This window comes from Schistocerca serialis, chromosome 1 (genome assembly GCF_023864345.2).
Source record: "Schistocerca serialis cubense isolate TAMUIC-IGC-003099 chromosome 1, iqSchSeri2.2, whole genome shotgun sequence".
Classification (NCBI taxonomy): domain Eukaryota; kingdom Metazoa; phylum Arthropoda; class Insecta; order Orthoptera; family Acrididae; genus Schistocerca; species Schistocerca serialis.
In genome coordinates this window covers 659,476,291-659,493,798 of record NC_064638.1, presented here as the reverse complement: position 1 = coordinate 659,493,798, position 17,508 = coordinate 659,476,291, and the positions used below count along the sequence as shown (strand labels likewise).

At 38.7% G+C, this 17,508-nt stretch overlaps 1 protein-coding gene across 2 annotated transcripts in view; it reads left to right on the top strand.

The window, feature by feature from the left end:
• The window catches only part of LOC126479379 (calpain-A-like), a 236,800-nt gene that overhangs the window by 186,454 nt on the left and 32,838 nt on the right, over positions 1–17,508 (top strand). For both annotated transcript variants that reach the window (XM_050103781.1, XM_050103780.1), the window contains exon 12: positions 10,597–10,732. In XM_050103781.1, the coding sequence (XP_049959738.1) occupies positions 10,597–10,732 (136 nt within the window). The remainder of the gene's footprint in view (positions 1–10,596; positions 10,733–17,508) is intronic.

The window sequence follows — 17,508 nt, the reverse complement described above, 5'->3', positions numbered from 1 at the left end:
TGTCCAATGTCGTTGTAAGAAATGATCCATGAACAAATAATAAAAGAAAGGAACAGTGGAATCAGTGGCATTACATTCACTATATTTTGCTTTATGAAGCCTCAATTATTGCAGCATACAAATAGTCATAGTTTGACTGAACATGTTCATTCTTCCCAATTTGAATTCCATATTGGATAGATTTATCTTGCTCTATGACAAGTTTTGTAGATTTCTGGACTTTGCTTATGATCAGCCATTCACTAAGTGAACTGTGTTCCTGCACACTACACAAAACTTCCTGATTGTTCCTCTGCTTTGAACATCCTCATTTATATTAGTGATAATGTACCTTGTTTCTAGTTGCTCTTGAGTAGGATAGAAAGTTAATTTTATGATTGGAATAATAGTAATAAACAAATTGATTGGAATTATTTGAATGTTTAATATAACACAATTGCAGTATGTGGTTCCACTTCCTTGATTATTGGTTACTGTGTCACATAAATGTGACTTGAGTTTTCATTCTGGATTTGAATGTAGTAGTCATGCTATGACTAATAGTGAAGATAGTCTTGCAATTAAGTTCTCTTGTAGAATCACAACATAAAACTGGCCACTCTACTCACCAATAAAAACAAAAATTTGTATTTATATACATAAGTAATATTTAAATCTGAACTACACTCCTGGAAATGGAAAAAAGAACACATTGACACCGGTGTGTCAGACCCACCATACTTGCACCGGACACTGCGAGAGGGCTGCACAAGCAATGATCACACGCACGGCACAGCGGACACACCAGGAACCGCGGTGTTGGCCGTAGAATGGCGCTAGCTGCGCAGCATTTGTGCACCGCCGCCGTCAGTGTCAGCCAGTTTGCCGTGGCATACGGAGCTCCATCGCAGTCTTTAACACTGGTAGCATGCCGCGACAGCGTGGACGTGAACCGTATGTGCAGTTGACGGACTTTGAGCGAGGGCGTATAGTGGGCATGCGGGAGGCCGGGTGGACGTACCGCCGAATTGCTCAACACGTGGGGCGTGAGGTCTCCACAGTACATCGATGTTGTCGCCAGTGGTCGGCGGAAGGTGCACGTGCCCGTCGACCTGGGACCGGACCGCAGCGACGCACGGATGCACGCCAAGACCGTAGGATCCTACGCAGTGCCGTAGGGGACCGCACCGCCACTTCCCAGCAAATTAGGGACACTGTTGCTCCTGGGGTATCGGCGAGGACCATTCGCAACCGTCTCCATGAAGCTGGGCTACCGTCCCACACACCGTTAGGCCGTCTTCCGCTCACGCCCCAACATCGTGCAGCCCGCCTCCAGTGGTGTCGCGACAGGCGTGAATGGAGGGACGAATGGAGACGTGTCGTCTTCAGCGATGAGAGTCGCTTCTGCCTTGGTGCCAATGATGGTCGTATGCGTGTTTGGCGCCGTGCAGGTGAGCGCCACAATCAGGATTGCATACGACCGAGGCACACAGGGCCAACACCCGGCATCATGGTGTGGGGAGCGATCTCCTACACTGGCTGTACACCACTGGTGATCGTCGAGGGGACACTGAATAGTGCACGGTACATCCAAACCGTCATCGAACCCATCGTTCTACCATTCCTAGACCGGCAAGGGAACTTGCTGTTCCAACAGGACAATGCACGTCCGCATGTATCCCGTGCCACCCAAAGTGCTCTAGAAGGTGTAAGTCAACTACCCTGGCCAGCAAGAACCCCGGATCTGTCCCCCATTGAGCATGTTTGGGACTGGATGAAGCGTCGTCTCACGGAGTCTGCACGTCCAGCACGAACGCTGGTCCAACTGAGGCGCCAGGTGGAAATGGCATGGCAAGCCGTTCCACAGGACTACATCCAGCATCTCTACGATCGTCTCCATGGGAGAATAGCAGCCTGCATTGCTGCGAAAGGTGGATATACACTGTACTAGTGCCGACATTGTGCATGCTCTGTTGCCTGTGTCTATGTGCCTGTGGTTCTGTCAGTGTGATCATGTGATGTATCTGACCCCAGGAATGTGTCAATAAAGTTTCCCCTTCCTGGGACAATGAATTCACGGTGTTCTTATTTCAATTTCCAGGAGTGTATTAATTGAAACATTAAAAGTAAAATGTACTTGCTACTCCCAGAAAATAGATGTTCTTGGTAGATACTGCTTTTTAGTGACAACATTTTTGTGAGTCAGTGCTGGTCCTCAGATGTGAAATAAGTTGTATTCCCTCCTACATGTAATTCTTTAATGGAATAAAACTTTCATAACAACCTCCACAGAAAAAAGAAGTTTACAGAGTTAATTTTCACTTGACTGATAAATTATACCAATCAGCAAATGATTCATTCATTCATTTATTGTGTTCTACATATTTAGTCAAAAGAACAGCTTTTTAGGATTATGGATCAAGTTAAGTTATGTGAAAGGTGATTTGTTCATCTCATTACATACAATTTTCAAATAATTTGATTTTATATATAGGAGACAAGTCAAGATTTACAATATGGACGCTTCTAAACAGAAACACAGTAATTTACATTATTTTATATACATTTCTCAGATACTACTGCACAAATACAGACTATAGTTTCCAGTACATAAAATATAAAATATATAATTTTCTTTTTCAAACTGTGAAATGAATTCTCCATTAGAATAGTTAAACTTTTTCACCAGAAAAGAAAGACCAATCTTTTCAATGAACCAAGCTCCATGTTCCATTTATTACTGACTTTTATTTTATTGTAAATTTTTAATCCCATACACTCTGGTCTTTGAGCATAGAGTTTGAAGTAATAGGTCAGAAGTTTAAAATTTTATCTGCAGTGGATGTATTAGTTGTGTTGGAAGTGGAGAATGTGAAGTGTATGCTGATTTTTTTGTAATAAAAGCAACACTAAATATATGAGAAGAGAAAGAATAGGTAGTGTTTTTCGATTTTTAAACAGATTGGCAACACATATGTTCTTAATTATTTTCGTTTGTACTATTAGGAGCCTCATGACATTTGTTGAATGTCCTCAGAAGGTTATGCCATAACAAATAATCAACTCAAAGCAGCAGTGATAGTATGTCTCTCCATTGTCTATGTGTGTGGCACTTGACAAAATAGGCATTGCAAATGCTAAATTGTTCAGTTTATTTGCCAAGTACTCGATGTGAACCTCCAGTTTAAATTTTCATCGAGGTTTAGGCCTAATAACTTTATATGGTTTGCTTCTGCAATATCCTTATCATCGTAAGTTATTTTTATTTCACTCTGTTCTAAAGCTTTAGCTTCAAATTCCATAATTTTGGTTTTAGTCACATTGAGTTGTAGAACATTTTGACAGAACCAAGGGTCAAGTTTTTCTAAAGTACTTTGACACATTCTGGAATTCTTTCAGGCACACTATTTTCAATTAGAACTGATGTATCATTAGCAGATAAAACTGAATGAATGTCAGTAGCACATGGTAGGTCTTTAGTGTAGGAAAGAATTAGATAGGGACTCAATATCAAACCTTGTGGGACTCCTTCAGAAATTGTTTTCCAGTATGAAAAATAGTTGCTTGAAGCTGAAGTTACAGTTACTGTTTGTTTCCTATCTGTTAAGTAAGGGTTGAGTCACTGTCAAGCAGTGTTCCAGATTCCACACATCTGTAATTTGTGGAGAAGTAAGGAATAGTTTGCAAATAGAATGCTTTTGTCACATTGTAGAATACTTCTGTGATTTTTTTACTCTAATCTAATGTGGAGCATATTTTTTGAGTAAACTCATTGATGGAATTTACATTCTTTTTCCCTATCGGAATCCAAACTGGTTTATAAATATTATGTCATTTATAGTAAGAAATTTTTGAATTTTTTGCCACAATCTTTTCAAACACTTTAGAGATGACCAGATAAGGTATATCTTCTGTGAATTCTGTTTTTATTAGTGTTTTTATTTTGACGTCTTTCAGCATTTTCGTAAAATATCCCAGCTCAAGAGATTAGTTTATAATAATCGACAGCACTTGTGAAATGATATCATATACACCCTTGATTTTTCATCCCACCGAACTGAGGTTTTGTATTTTAAAGATAATATTTGATTTTCCACATCCCTTTGGATGCTTTTTTCCAATTGTTGAAAGAAGTGATCTGGTTGTTTTCCAAGCTTATGAAATTTGCCCTGTTTTGATAGGCTGCCACATTTACATGTATTTTACTGAATTTAAGAAGAATTCTTTGAAGCATTTGACATCTGAACAGAGACTACAATAATATCATTTTCAAATTTAATTTTCGAAATATCATGACTTTTCACTTTAGAGAGATTAGTTTATAATAATTGATAGTGGTTGTGAAATGATATCATATAAACCCTTGATTACAGATGAATTTCACCCTACCCAGCTGAGGTTTTATATTTTAAAGACAATATTTGTTTTTCCAAATCCCTTTGGGTGCTTTTTTCAAATTGTTGAAAGGATGTGATCTAGTTGTTTTCCAAGCTTATGAAATTTGCCCTGTCTTGATAGGCTGCCATATTTACAAGTATTTTACTAAATTTAAGAAGAATTCTTTGAAGCATTTGACATCTGAAATGGGACTACAATTATATCATTTTCAAGTTTAATTTTTGAAATATCATGACTTTTCAATTTGGTTCCTAATTCTCACTGAATAGCTGACCAAATTGCCTTTGTCTCATTTCTGTGTTGCAGGATGGATGTATTATTTGCCATTTCTTAGCTGCAACTACAACTTTCATGAATAGAGCTATATACTGCTCAACATACAAAATAAAATCAGGATTTATGTTTGATTTTAACTCATTGTGGATCTGTCTCTTTCTGGCGTTAGATATTTTTATTCCTGGTGTAACCCATTTCAGTTTACTGCTTTCTCTCTTTTGCCAAGATCAGGCGAAAAATATTCATTAAATACACCTACAAAGTAATCAAGAACTATTAGGTCCTGGTGCTTGAAGCAACAAGAGTCGAATGGTAGTTTGTAATAATAATAACAATGCAGTTCACTGATATACTGTTTTCTCTAGTACCTTTAGAAAAGTGTTCATTGAAACCAGATTTCTGATTTAACTTACGATGTTTGGTGGAATCACTGATTTCAACTAACACATTACATTGACGTCTGTTGTGATTTTAACTTTTTTATTAGCTTCTTGCTGAAGTTTTTCCAGGAGACATTGAAATGAACACTTTTGTTATAGCACACAAAGGATTCTATAGAATCTCTGTATTCAGATCACTTAACTCTACAGATCAATGCTCAAACACAGTCTCTTAATTTAAATAATTATTTTTTTCATAATTCATACCTCACCAAAGAATCAACAAGAATGCAAGAGCATCCATACTAAATACTAAAAGACAACCAACTTTTAGAAACTCAATTAGTACATTATATTAACAATTAATTATCACTATACTGTTTAATATTGTTTGTGCTTATTCTAGCTTCAAAGTAACCTTCTAAATCAGGGGGAAAGTCACTACTCCAAAAACAGCTGCTATTTCCTCAGTTGTATTAAATAACTAATTTTGTCTTCTATTGATACTTTAATATTTACATGATTATATTACTAATTTTTTTCAATGAAAGTAGTTACCTGCATCCATAATAACAAAGCTCAGTTTACAATATAGTACTTATTGCATTTATCTTGTATAGCTAATGAGGAATGCTTTTACTTTTTACTCCATTAAAAATTTACACAGGAAAATAATGAAAGATAATATAAATTCTGATTGTGTACAAATAATATTAAAAGTTCTAGAAAAAGTAACATTTCTTCAAACAAGTTCAAAGCAAAGCCCAAAATAACTATTTAAAAACAGATTATACCTATTAGCAAAAGAGGACAGCAGGATAGGCCCACAATAACCGTGCTCTAGATTGAGATGACAATGTCATTTAATGTCATGAGGTATCTCCTAATATTGTGTTGTACCTCCTTCTGCCCAGCATAGTGCATCAACTTGATGTGGCATGCACTCAGCAAGTCCCCTGGAGAAATACTGGGCCATGCTGCCTCTGTAGCCATCCATAATTAGAAAGTCTTGCTGGTCCAGAATTTTGTGCACAAACTGGCTCTCATTTATGTCCTATAAAGGTTTGATGTGATTCACATCAGGTGACATTGGTGCCCAAATCATCCATTGTCTAGAATGTTCTTCAAGTCAATCGCAAATAATTGTGGCCTGGTGACGTGGTGCACTATCATCCATGAAAATTCCATCATTGTTTGGGAACATAAAGTCCGTGAATGGCTGCAAATGGTCTCCATGTACCAAACATAACTATTTTCGGTAAATAATTGGTACAGTTGGACCAGAGGACCCAGTCTATTCTGTGTAAACACAACTCACATGATTATGAAGCAACCATCAACTAGCACAGTACCTTGTTGACAACCTTGGTCCATGGATTCATTGGGTCTGTGCCACACTCAAACCGTACCATCAGCTCTTACCAACTGAAATTGGGTCTCATCTGACCAGGCCATTGCTTACAAGTCATCTAGGGTCCAACCGATACGGTCACGATCCCAGGAGAGGCGCTGCAGGTGATGTTGTGCCGTTAACAAAGGCACTCGCGTTGGTTGGTTGCTGCCATAACCCATTAATGCCAAATTTTGCCACACTGTCCTTAAAGAATTGTTCATTGTACATCCCACATTGATTTCTGCAGTTATTTCATGCAGTGTTGCTTGTCTGTGAGCTCTGACAATTCTATGCAAACACCACTACTCTTTGTCATTAAGTGAAGGTTGTCAGCCACTGTGTTGTCCATGGTGAGAGTTAATGCCTGAAATTCTTGACACAGTCTTGACTATGTGGATCTCAAAATATGGAATTCACTAACAATTTCTGAAATGGAATGTCCCTTGTGGCTAGCTCCAATTACCATTCCATGTCCAAAATCTTAATTCCTATTGTGCAGCCATACTCACACCAGAAACCTTTCCATATGAATCACCTGAGTACAAATGATAGCTCCGCCAGCCACTTTCATACCTTGTGTACATGATGCTACCCCATCTGCATGTGTGCATATTGCTAACCCAAGAGTTGTGTCACCCCAGTGTATATCAGTCAGCTTTACCTTTAGCTTCTGATGCCCTTTTTTTCAAAACTACACAATGTTTAATCCACTTTTTATCACTATTATGTATTTTTTTAGCCAATGTATTAGCTAGTTTAGTACATTTAGCGACCAAGGGAAGAAGAGTCACTGAGAATCAAATTTGATAATTGGTAATGACAAAATTTAAATACTAACAATATTATGAAAAGTTTAGATTGTTACTCACTGTAAAGATGACACACACAGAGTTGACAGGCACAACAAAAAGACTGTTACATACTGAACTTGTGGCCAAAGTGTTCTTCAGAAAGGAAAATAAGACATACACACATTCACACAAGTTAGTACACCTCACACAAACATGATTGCTCTCTCCGGCTGCTGCAGCCAGAATGTAATGGTGTCATGTCAACCAGAAGCAGCAATTTGGAGTGTGGTGGAAGGGAGCAGGGATAGCAGGGTACATGTGGGGGGTAGAGTAGTCAATGCTGCCTGTCGGAACATACAGGGACTAGATAGTGGCCAGCAAGACTGCCTGGCACAGTGATGGGAGGCTGTGGGGGATGGAGGGCATGATGGGAAAGGGGAAGTGGGGGGGGGGGGAGGGGGGGGGGGAAGATCAGTGGTATTTGCAGAGGGCAGAGCACAGTGAGGGTGTGAGGGCAGGGAACGTGAATTTGGAGGAGGCGATAAGATAGAGGGGGTGAAAGGCGTTGGGTTGGGAGTGTGAGGCAGTAGATTACTGTAAGTTGAGGCCAGTATGATTTTGGAAGTGGAGATTTTGTTGTAATGATAACTCCCATCTGTGCAGCTCAGAGAAACTGGTGGAGGAGAGGATCCAGATGGCCTGGGTTGTGAAGCAGCCATTGAAATCAAACATGTTATGTTCAGTTGCTTGTTGTATTACAGAGTTGTCCACTTTGCTCTTAGCAACAGTTTGGTGGTGGCCATTCATCATGGTAGATAGCTGGTTGGTAATCATACCAATATAAAAAGCTGTGTATTTTACTGACAACCAGAAAATCACTAGTCTGCCAACTGACATACTTCTGCAAAGCACTCCATGCAATGGGAAACATGTGCAGTTGATAACATTAGAATTCACAGTGGATACAACTGATGAGAAGTATTATTTTTATGCTGAGATTATTCCAGAGCTGAAATACCTGCACTAGGGAACTGGCATAATAGTAATGTAGGAAATGCTCTTGAATGGTGTAAACCATTTGTAAAGATGCTGTGACTTGTGTGCTGATATTAGTTATAATGTGTAGAAATAGCTTGGAAGAGATCAAACGGAGGTTCAGTTTATGTTTCAACCATAGTTGCATAGTAATAGGGAATGCATTTACACATAGTTGGGCAGTATGGGTGCTGCAGAGGTGGATCTGCCTGGCTTTAGTCATCTCTAATATATTGATTAGGTTGGACAGTTCCCCATGCATAATTGTTAGTTCACAATCAGTGCTTTTCAAGGTTTCTCATACTGGTGCTCCAGCCCTAGTCTAGTGTAGCTTTCTTACTGGTTAAGCATTGTAAATGGATATCTACTACTTGCCATGCCAGTGAAAAAAATGATCATTAGATCATTATTGGAATCTTACAGTGAGGAGATGAGGGTTCAATCTAACCTGTGTCCAACTAGCACTCATTTCCTAAGGTCTTTTCATCAGGTGTGATCCTGTTCCTTTTGTGCCTTAAGAAGTAAGTAGTCAGCAGTGTCACATCATTGCAAGTGATGGATAGCCTACACCCTGGCCCCTTTCTTGGAAATGACGCCCGGTCGCACATCCAGTCTGTTGTGCACTCTCCCTATCCTCAGCATCTACACCTATTCTTGGCCTCTTCCTTAATTTCAGGAATGTATGCATTCTTTGCCATACCCACTGACCTACTTACGTTGTAGACACCTCATACAGTCATCATTACAGTACACTCCTATCCCACTCCCTAACTTTGAGCAAGTAGTAGATATCCATTTCTATTTCTGCCAGAGTCAGCACGGTCAATGGTAAATTGGCAAATGCATTTGACGATGCTCCTATTTACCCAGTCTTCGCATGTGAACTCCTGATTCCAGCTTGGTGTGTAGCAGGCAGCGCAGTGTAGTGTGCTATGCACTGGATTGCCTGGGATGCTATGGGATGGATGGATGGTCACACTTTTTAACCATCCCTTCTGACTTATACGCAAAACTACTCACTTAAAAATTCATGTTGTACAGTTAGTTAGTTTCTTTAGTTGTGCTGTATTCTGGTTACTGTGTTGTCTATCATTGGAACGTGACCGATTCAGATCCAGCCATCCTCTTCTGGAGTATGTAATGTATAACTTGACATGCTCTACATCCCTGAGGGTTTTTATTCATGACAGGAATTGTGGAACACAATAAATGAATGAATCTTGACTTTAAAGAAGCTTTTGATTCAGTAGCAAATTGATGCTAGTTAAAAGAAATATGGTTGGATTTTAAATCTAGCCAGATTTGTGATGGGACTGAGGGCTTCTTAACATGCAAAAGGCAGCATGTTATCCTAGACAGAGTCACCCCACAGGTGCAGATGTAAATTCACATGTGTCACGGGTAAGTGTGATGGAGTAACTACTACGCATATCACATAATAAAGATGAAACGAATAAACTTAGATGCTATCTTAGATTACTTGCAGAAGATGTAGCTACCTGTGAGGAAGCATTAACCATAAAGTTCCAGTATTTAATCACCTATTTATGAATGGAATGAGGAGAAATGCTGATTAAATTAAATAGAAAGTACTCTTTGCCATACAAGTTACATCACCTTCCCAGTCAAAGAAATGGACCTCTGTATAAAAGTTACATCATAATAAAATGCACACATCACTTACATTGGGTTACTGTAATAAGTAAAGTTCTGGCAGAATGTAAATAATTTAGGAGTAAAGGAGACCACTCACCAAATAGTAGAAGCATTGAATCATCGACAGGCACATGCAGATCCATTGTCCCCACACCCTCTTCCCAACTGTTTCCCATCCCTCTGTCCTGTCCTGTCGCAACCCATGCTATCTTTTCATCATCATCGTGCACCATTCTTCACCAGCTCTGGTACCCACTGACTGCACACTCAGGTCATGTACCTGCCATGCTTCTCTCCCGCATTCCTAGCCACCACACCTGTTACCTGCATTCTGGCCACCAGCTGCCCATCCCCAACCACTCTTCCCTCTTCCTGCCTCTTTCTCCCTCAACCCACCTCATCAGACATAACTTCCATACCACCCTACTTCACACGTTGAACTGCAGCCCTGGCAATGTGCATCCAGCTGGCACCAATTCATGTGAAATCTAGCATGTTTTGATTCTCTTTTGCATGTGCCTGTTGATAACTCAATGCTTCTGCTGTTTGGTGAATAGTCTCCTTTATTCCTAAATTATTTACAGTGAATTACAGAATTTGCATAATCAAGACAATAAATATAATAATATATGTGGAATGGGAAGTGAATGTCCAGTAAAAATAAATAAGTAATTTTTATTACTTTTAGGTAACTTCGCAGATGGAAAAGGAAGATCAAAAACAAGAAGATAAAATAAGACAGTTCTTCAGCAAAATTGCTGGTGATGACATGGAAGTGGACTGGAAAGATCTCAAGCAGTTATTGGATTATGTAATGGCAAATGGTAAGCATACAAGAAAGGATATGTAGATATAGACTTCACAGCATAAAAATAATTTATTTTATTTCAGCATTGTTTCTCTCAGGTTTATTAATAATATAAAGGTTCGTCTGTGGGCAGATTTCCACAGAGACTCTTGTGAAGAAAATCTTGATGTAATGTAGAAGAGATCGGTATCACCCAGACTTTTAGCTGTATAATAAATTTATGGAAAGTGACCATTACATTTTTTTTTCAGAACTGGTATGAGGCTACAGGCTCACCTACTTGCCAGAAGCATCCAGTCTGACTAAAGCAATAGCCATTCTACTCCAATGATTTCTTATGTATTCCCTACATTTTCTTTAGGGTAAATTCATCTAAAAGACAGAGCTGAGAATATAAACTGAGTGACAAAAAAAGTGAAGCATCCAGAAGGGGAGGAGGAAATATAATGAAACTTTATGGGGTGAGAGGGTATGTGATGTTATTTCAGTGCTTACAAAACTGAGTCAAATTAATAAAGAACTCGGCAGTATGAGGCCACTTATCAATATGACAGTACAACCCCTCTGTCCTGTATGCACACCTTAATTCTATTTGGAAGAATGTCATAGAGCTGTTATATCCCCCCCTGAGGCAAGCTGGCCCACAGTTTTTGTAACTGATCCTTGATATCCTGGTTCCTAGCCCTGGGATAGATTTGGTGTCCAAGCTGCTCTAGTACATTTTCTTGAGGACATATTTGGGGATCTGGCTGGCCAAGGGAGTACCTCAACATCATGAGGACAGCTCACACAGACATGTACCACATGTAGATGAGCATTGTTCTGTTGAAAAATGGCGCCATAAAATTGTCACATGAGAGGTAACATGCAGACGATGTTTGTGATGTACCTTTGTCTGTCAGAGTTCTCTCAATTGTTTCCACCTGTGACCTGAAGCCATACCACTCCCCACACCATGATGTCAAGAGTAACACTGCTGTGCCTCAGCAAAACATGGGAAGAATGGAACCTTTCCCCAGGTCGCCATGATACTTGCTGTACACGCTAATCCAGAGTAGTGCAGAAACATGATTCATTGATGAACATAATGTGCCACCATTTGTCAGCGGTCCATGCTTCCTGATCAAGCACCACTCAAAATGCAGCCACTTCTGTTGCATTGTTAACAGCAGTCTATGCATGGAACAGTAATTACATAGATGGCTGCTGCTAGTTTGTGACCAATGATGTGGAATGATACAAAATGTTGCAGGATGTCAGGAGCCCATTACTTGTTCTCAGATGTAAGGTGCAAACATCAAGGGTTTGAGATGGATTTGGTGCACAATAAGATGAGCCTTCTGTGTTGTAGTCAGACATGATTAATCAGAACCTTGTCAAGTATGCCTGTCCTCACATTCCTATGCTGTCCAGTGTCAGGCCACTGTCACATCTGAATGCCCCACAAACTGCATGATTTGACCAACTACAATGATGGGTTGCCATAATAAAATTGAGTACACCCAAAAGATGCTTGTAAAATGTACAAAGCATGATTGCTGAGTGAGACAGGCTTATAAAAAAGCAGGGAAAAAATTAATAATGAATGGAATATTTCTGTGAACAGGGATAAATGCCTGAAAAAACTAACATCTAGGGAAAATACTATAAGTGCACTGGAAATATTATCCTAAAAATAATAATCCAGTATGGAACCAAAACACTGAGAATAGAAGAAACCTGAAAAATAGCTTACCGGATAATAACATGTGGGATATGTTGTGAGATCCAGCAGAGAGTCAATTTTTCCCCATCTTTTTTCTAGTCCTGTGGTCTTCAGCAGTGAAAGCAGATTCTGTCTGCATGCAAGTGATGGTCGTTTGCGTGTACAGTGTAGAATTGGTGAGCACAGTCTTGTAGAGTGCATTTGTCCAAAACACACTGGCTCCACCCAGGCCTTATGATTTGCGGTGCAATAAGCTACAACTCTTGTTCACCTTTGGTGTTTTTGGAGGAGACACTAATGGGTGCTCGGTATGTACACAACATTGTTAGACCCATTCTTTTGCTGTTCTTGTGACAGGAAAGTGATATGTTGTTCCAACAGGATAATATTCACCCTACACTGTGCCCATGAAATGTAATGTGCTCTGCAAGGTGTGCTGTAATTTCCCCAGCCAGCATGACCTCCAGAATTGTCTCCAATCGGGTACATGTGGGATATGGTGGGATAAGAAGTGACTCAAGTGCCTCGATAACCAACTCTTACAGAATGATGTGAACAGGTTGAGTGAGCATAGCATAACATATCCCAAGCCAGTATTTGCCATCTGTATAATTGACTGGATGCCAGATTCAGTGTCTTTATTGTCACCTGTGAAGGTGAAATCACATACTAATAAATTTTCAGCATAGGTCAATATCTGGTACCTCAGAATCACTTGTGCTTTTGGTCTGTAAATGTAATCATTTCATGTACTACACATCACTGTTGCAGCAATAAATCTTGAGTGAATGGGAAATCTCTAAAAGAATGTACTAACTTTTTTTCCAGCAGTGTATAATTCTGTTCATTAGACAAGTCTACAAAGATATTAGCAATGGTTGTTTGTCAGTAATTAGCTAAACTATGTGGGGAGTTTACAATAGGAATTAAGTTGAACAATAGTGTTGCTGACTAATAAAATCTTACTGGAAGAGTTTTTAAGAAAATCTACATTAAAATCATCAGTACACATTAAATACGGTAGGCCAGTAGATTTATGAACAGATTAATAGTTACCTGCAGACACTCCGTACACACTTACTATTATGAAAGATTTATTATGAAATTCTAAATCTGTTGCACATGCTTTATATACTGCTCTAGGTGAAATTTATGAATGTCTATGTTCTTAAATGTATGACAGTTCCTGATGAATCTAGCAACCCCTCCTATCTCCGTTTCTCCTCCTATCTCCTCTGCAAAAGTCAGATGCTAATCTAAATCCTGTAATACTTAACACATCTATGGTAGTGGTCACATGATGTTCAGAGAGACATATTATGTAAGCTGGGTTTTATGTCTCTAATTCATCAATGCAGATATGTAGTTTCTTAATTCAGTGATTGTCTTCAACAGAAACATTGCACCCAATAGTAAACAACCAAATACAGTACATTAGATTTGACTGCACAGACACATGAAGGTTCTACAAGAATATCAAAATACTTTGCTGAACTGACAGTATTACCATTAAACTATTTTCATGACCAATTATTAACTCAAGGAACATTTCCTGACAGACATAAATATACTGTAGTAACATCCATCTATAAAACTGGAGATAAGCAAACCACCTATAATTACAGATCTGTGTCACTCCTTCCTGCCTTTTTAAAAGTGTTTGAGATATTGCCCTATTATCAAACACTGACATTAACTGAATAGAACTTGTTAATTCCCTCTCAGTTTGGGTTTTGTTAAGGATTCTACACAGAGAACACAATAAAAGACCCTACAAAGGAAGTGCTTTCAGAGATAAGCAAGATAAATATTATCCTGTTGGTACATTTTGTGATCTTGCCAAATGAAGGCTTTGATTGCATGGATCACAAAATTCTACATGGTAGACTAAAATGTTGCATTATTAAGGCATTCCTCTAGCGTGAATGGAGTCTTATTTTTGTAACAAAAAGCAGAGGGTCTCATTAACAGATTCAGTGCCAGGACGAAACTAATCTCAGAATGGAGGAAGATAGCATGTGCAGTGCTACAAGGCTCAGTACTGGGTCCACTCTTGTTTCTGACCTGTACAAATGATCTTCCAATGATTTTACAGAGCAGTCCAGAAACTCTAATGGTCACTGATGATACAATCCTGCAAATGATTTGCAGCTAACGGTTTAATTTTTAACCTCACAAAGACTCATATTATGCAATTTGAACCAGGAGTAATGAATGACCTTTAGCAATACAAGTAGACGCTAATGGTCACACACTAAATGAAACACACCATTTAAAATTTGTTGGGATCCAGTTGGGTAACAACTTAAAATGGAGTCAACACTTGGATAAACTAATGAAGCAGCTCAGTTGAGCATGTTGCTTGCCTAAAGACAGAAGTATTGTCTATTTTCAGTTCTTGTTGTCTTATGGAATTATCTTCCAGGGGAGTGCACCTAAAGTAAACAAAATGTTTATCCAAAACAAGCAAGCTGTAAGGATATTGTGTAAAGTAGATAACCATACATCTTGCAGAATCCTTTTTAAGGATTTGGAATTCTTACAATGATTTCCCAGTACACTTACTCTTTAATGGTTTTTTCATGCTGATGATAACAATAGGTTACTGCTGAACTGTGATTTATACAGTCAGAATACAAGGCACAAAAATACTAGCCCAGATAGCTGAGCATGTTAATGGGTGTCTTCCAGGATTTGGGGAGGTGAACCTGTCCTGGACTGAGTCACAGATTAACAACAATGGCTGTAAGCTGGCCACCCTGGATGTAACTTTTAGGTGGTTTTCCACAGCTAGGTGAATACTGGGTTGATACCACATCCCACTTCAGATTCATGTTATGCAAACATATAGAAAATGCTTTCACACTTCAACATGTTATTACTCTGGATGCAGACAGATGGAGTACACCAATTCAGTCCTGAGAGTGGTGGCATAAGGAAAGTCATCCAACAAGTATGAGATAAACAGCAGTGACAGTATTATGAAAAGGATAGATTACTACTAACCTTATATCACAGATGCTGGGTGACACATAGACACATCAAAAAGACTGTTAAACAAGAAAGCTTTTGGTCAAAAAGGCCTTCACTGAAATTAGACAACACACACACACACACAAACACACACAGACTCATGCAAATGCAACTCACATGTATGTGCAGTCTCTGTTGTGTGTGTGTGTGGTGTTTTTTGGTTCCACCCTGGATTTTCCATTGTTAGATAAACAGCAGTTATTTACTATAACTGAGGAGTCAGGATTTTTTTTAATGTAGCTGCTTCCTTTCTAATTAACTCAGTTAATAGCACAAGTATGAACAGCATTAATCAGAACAGTAATATTTTATTGTTAATACAGCATACAGGTTAAGTTCCTGCAATTTTCTCTTGTTTTGTTAATGTCTATCTTGATTTGTTCCACATCCCTCAAGGTTCTACCTCTTGGTGGGGTCTTCAGAAGATGGTTAATGAGTGAATCTGATGCTGAAAATGCCAAAGACTGGTGAGAAGTAAAAGGTGCTCCTAAATGTCAATATGATTTACAGGGCACAGGGTTGGAAGCAGACAGACACAAATATTAAGAAGGCTGTGTGGGTAGGGTATACTTCATCTTGCAAAGACACAAAAATTGGAAACTGAAGTGCTGGCAGGGAATGTGGTTCAGTTTTACCAGTCCTGTTAGGGTGGCATGTGCAATCCTTTGTGGCTGGTCACCAGATGTGTGAAGAGTGTTGATTGTATATGGACAAGATTATGAGAGCAGTTATGATATTCAGAAGGCTCTGTAAGATCTTCTGCCTTCTAGGAAATGCATTGCTTGTCACTACAGACAGAAGACCAAGCAGTACAGAGGGACCTTTGTGGTGTGCAATGAGTGGCATCTTTTGTAGAGCAGGTATTATTGATGACTGGTGTGCTTAATGTGAAGGGAAGTTCTGTGTGTAGCCATTGCCTAAGAGGAAATCAGCATGTTGGAAGGTAGGATTCTGAGCTGGATATAGCATAGCCTCAGGAAATAAGTAATGTAAATTAACTTATCGATATTCATCAACAATGGAAGTGATCTCTGTGCTCTTAGATGTGCAATAATTACTATATCTGTATCATAGTATATAAGAAAAGGACATTTTGTTTCTTTGTCTTCTTGTTTGTCTTCCTGGTCTTGTTGGTTCTGATGTCCTATCTGATGGTCACATAGAGATCACGGTCTGTAAATAATTAATATAATTATCTGTAGTGTTATTATCAATTTTGTCAAATATATATGCAATTATTTATGGTAGAATGTGTTTTCTGTTGGTAGCGAAAAGTACCTTCTCTGACCCATGATTCATTTACATAATAATTAAATATTGCCCTGGACATTTTGTGCAAGTTAATTATTGTAGCGATACCATTAATGATAAAATGATAAAAATGCTTTTTAATAGTCATTTCTTGCAAGAAGTATTAAAAATAATAATCTTAATAAATACAGAATGGTGTCTTGTAATATTTTCCATTTCATTTTTTTAGGCCAGAAGTACAGTTTTATGAAAAATAATTTTTATTAACGTATACGCTGCTATTGCACATAGGCACCTATACTGGAGCATCAAGAAATAATTAAGCAGTTTATTTAACTGGTTTATCATGTAACATAAAAGAAAGATTATTTTTTTAAAATCCATCATGAGTAAGACGGCTGTCTTCATGTTGGAATACGTATGATATAGCTGGTGATAGCGCCCTGAGAAACAATTAGCCATGGCTTTTAACCAACACAAAAGAGAATTTTTAACAAAACATTTTCATTTCCAAGTATCAGAATAATTTATTTCATTCTCTTTTGAAAAAAGTTTATGTGGTATGGAGAAAACTAGGTAAATAACATGAGAGAGGAAGTGCAGGGAATCTAGGAACCTGAGGATACAGTGTCTCATTGTAAATCCATATCAATCCATGTTATAAGAGTGTGACAACATTATGAGATGGAAAGTTGCTACTCACCATATAGCAGAGACGCTGAGTCGCAGATAGGCACAACAAAAAGACTCACAATTACAGCTTTCTGCCATTAAGGCCTTTGTCAACAATAGACACACATAGG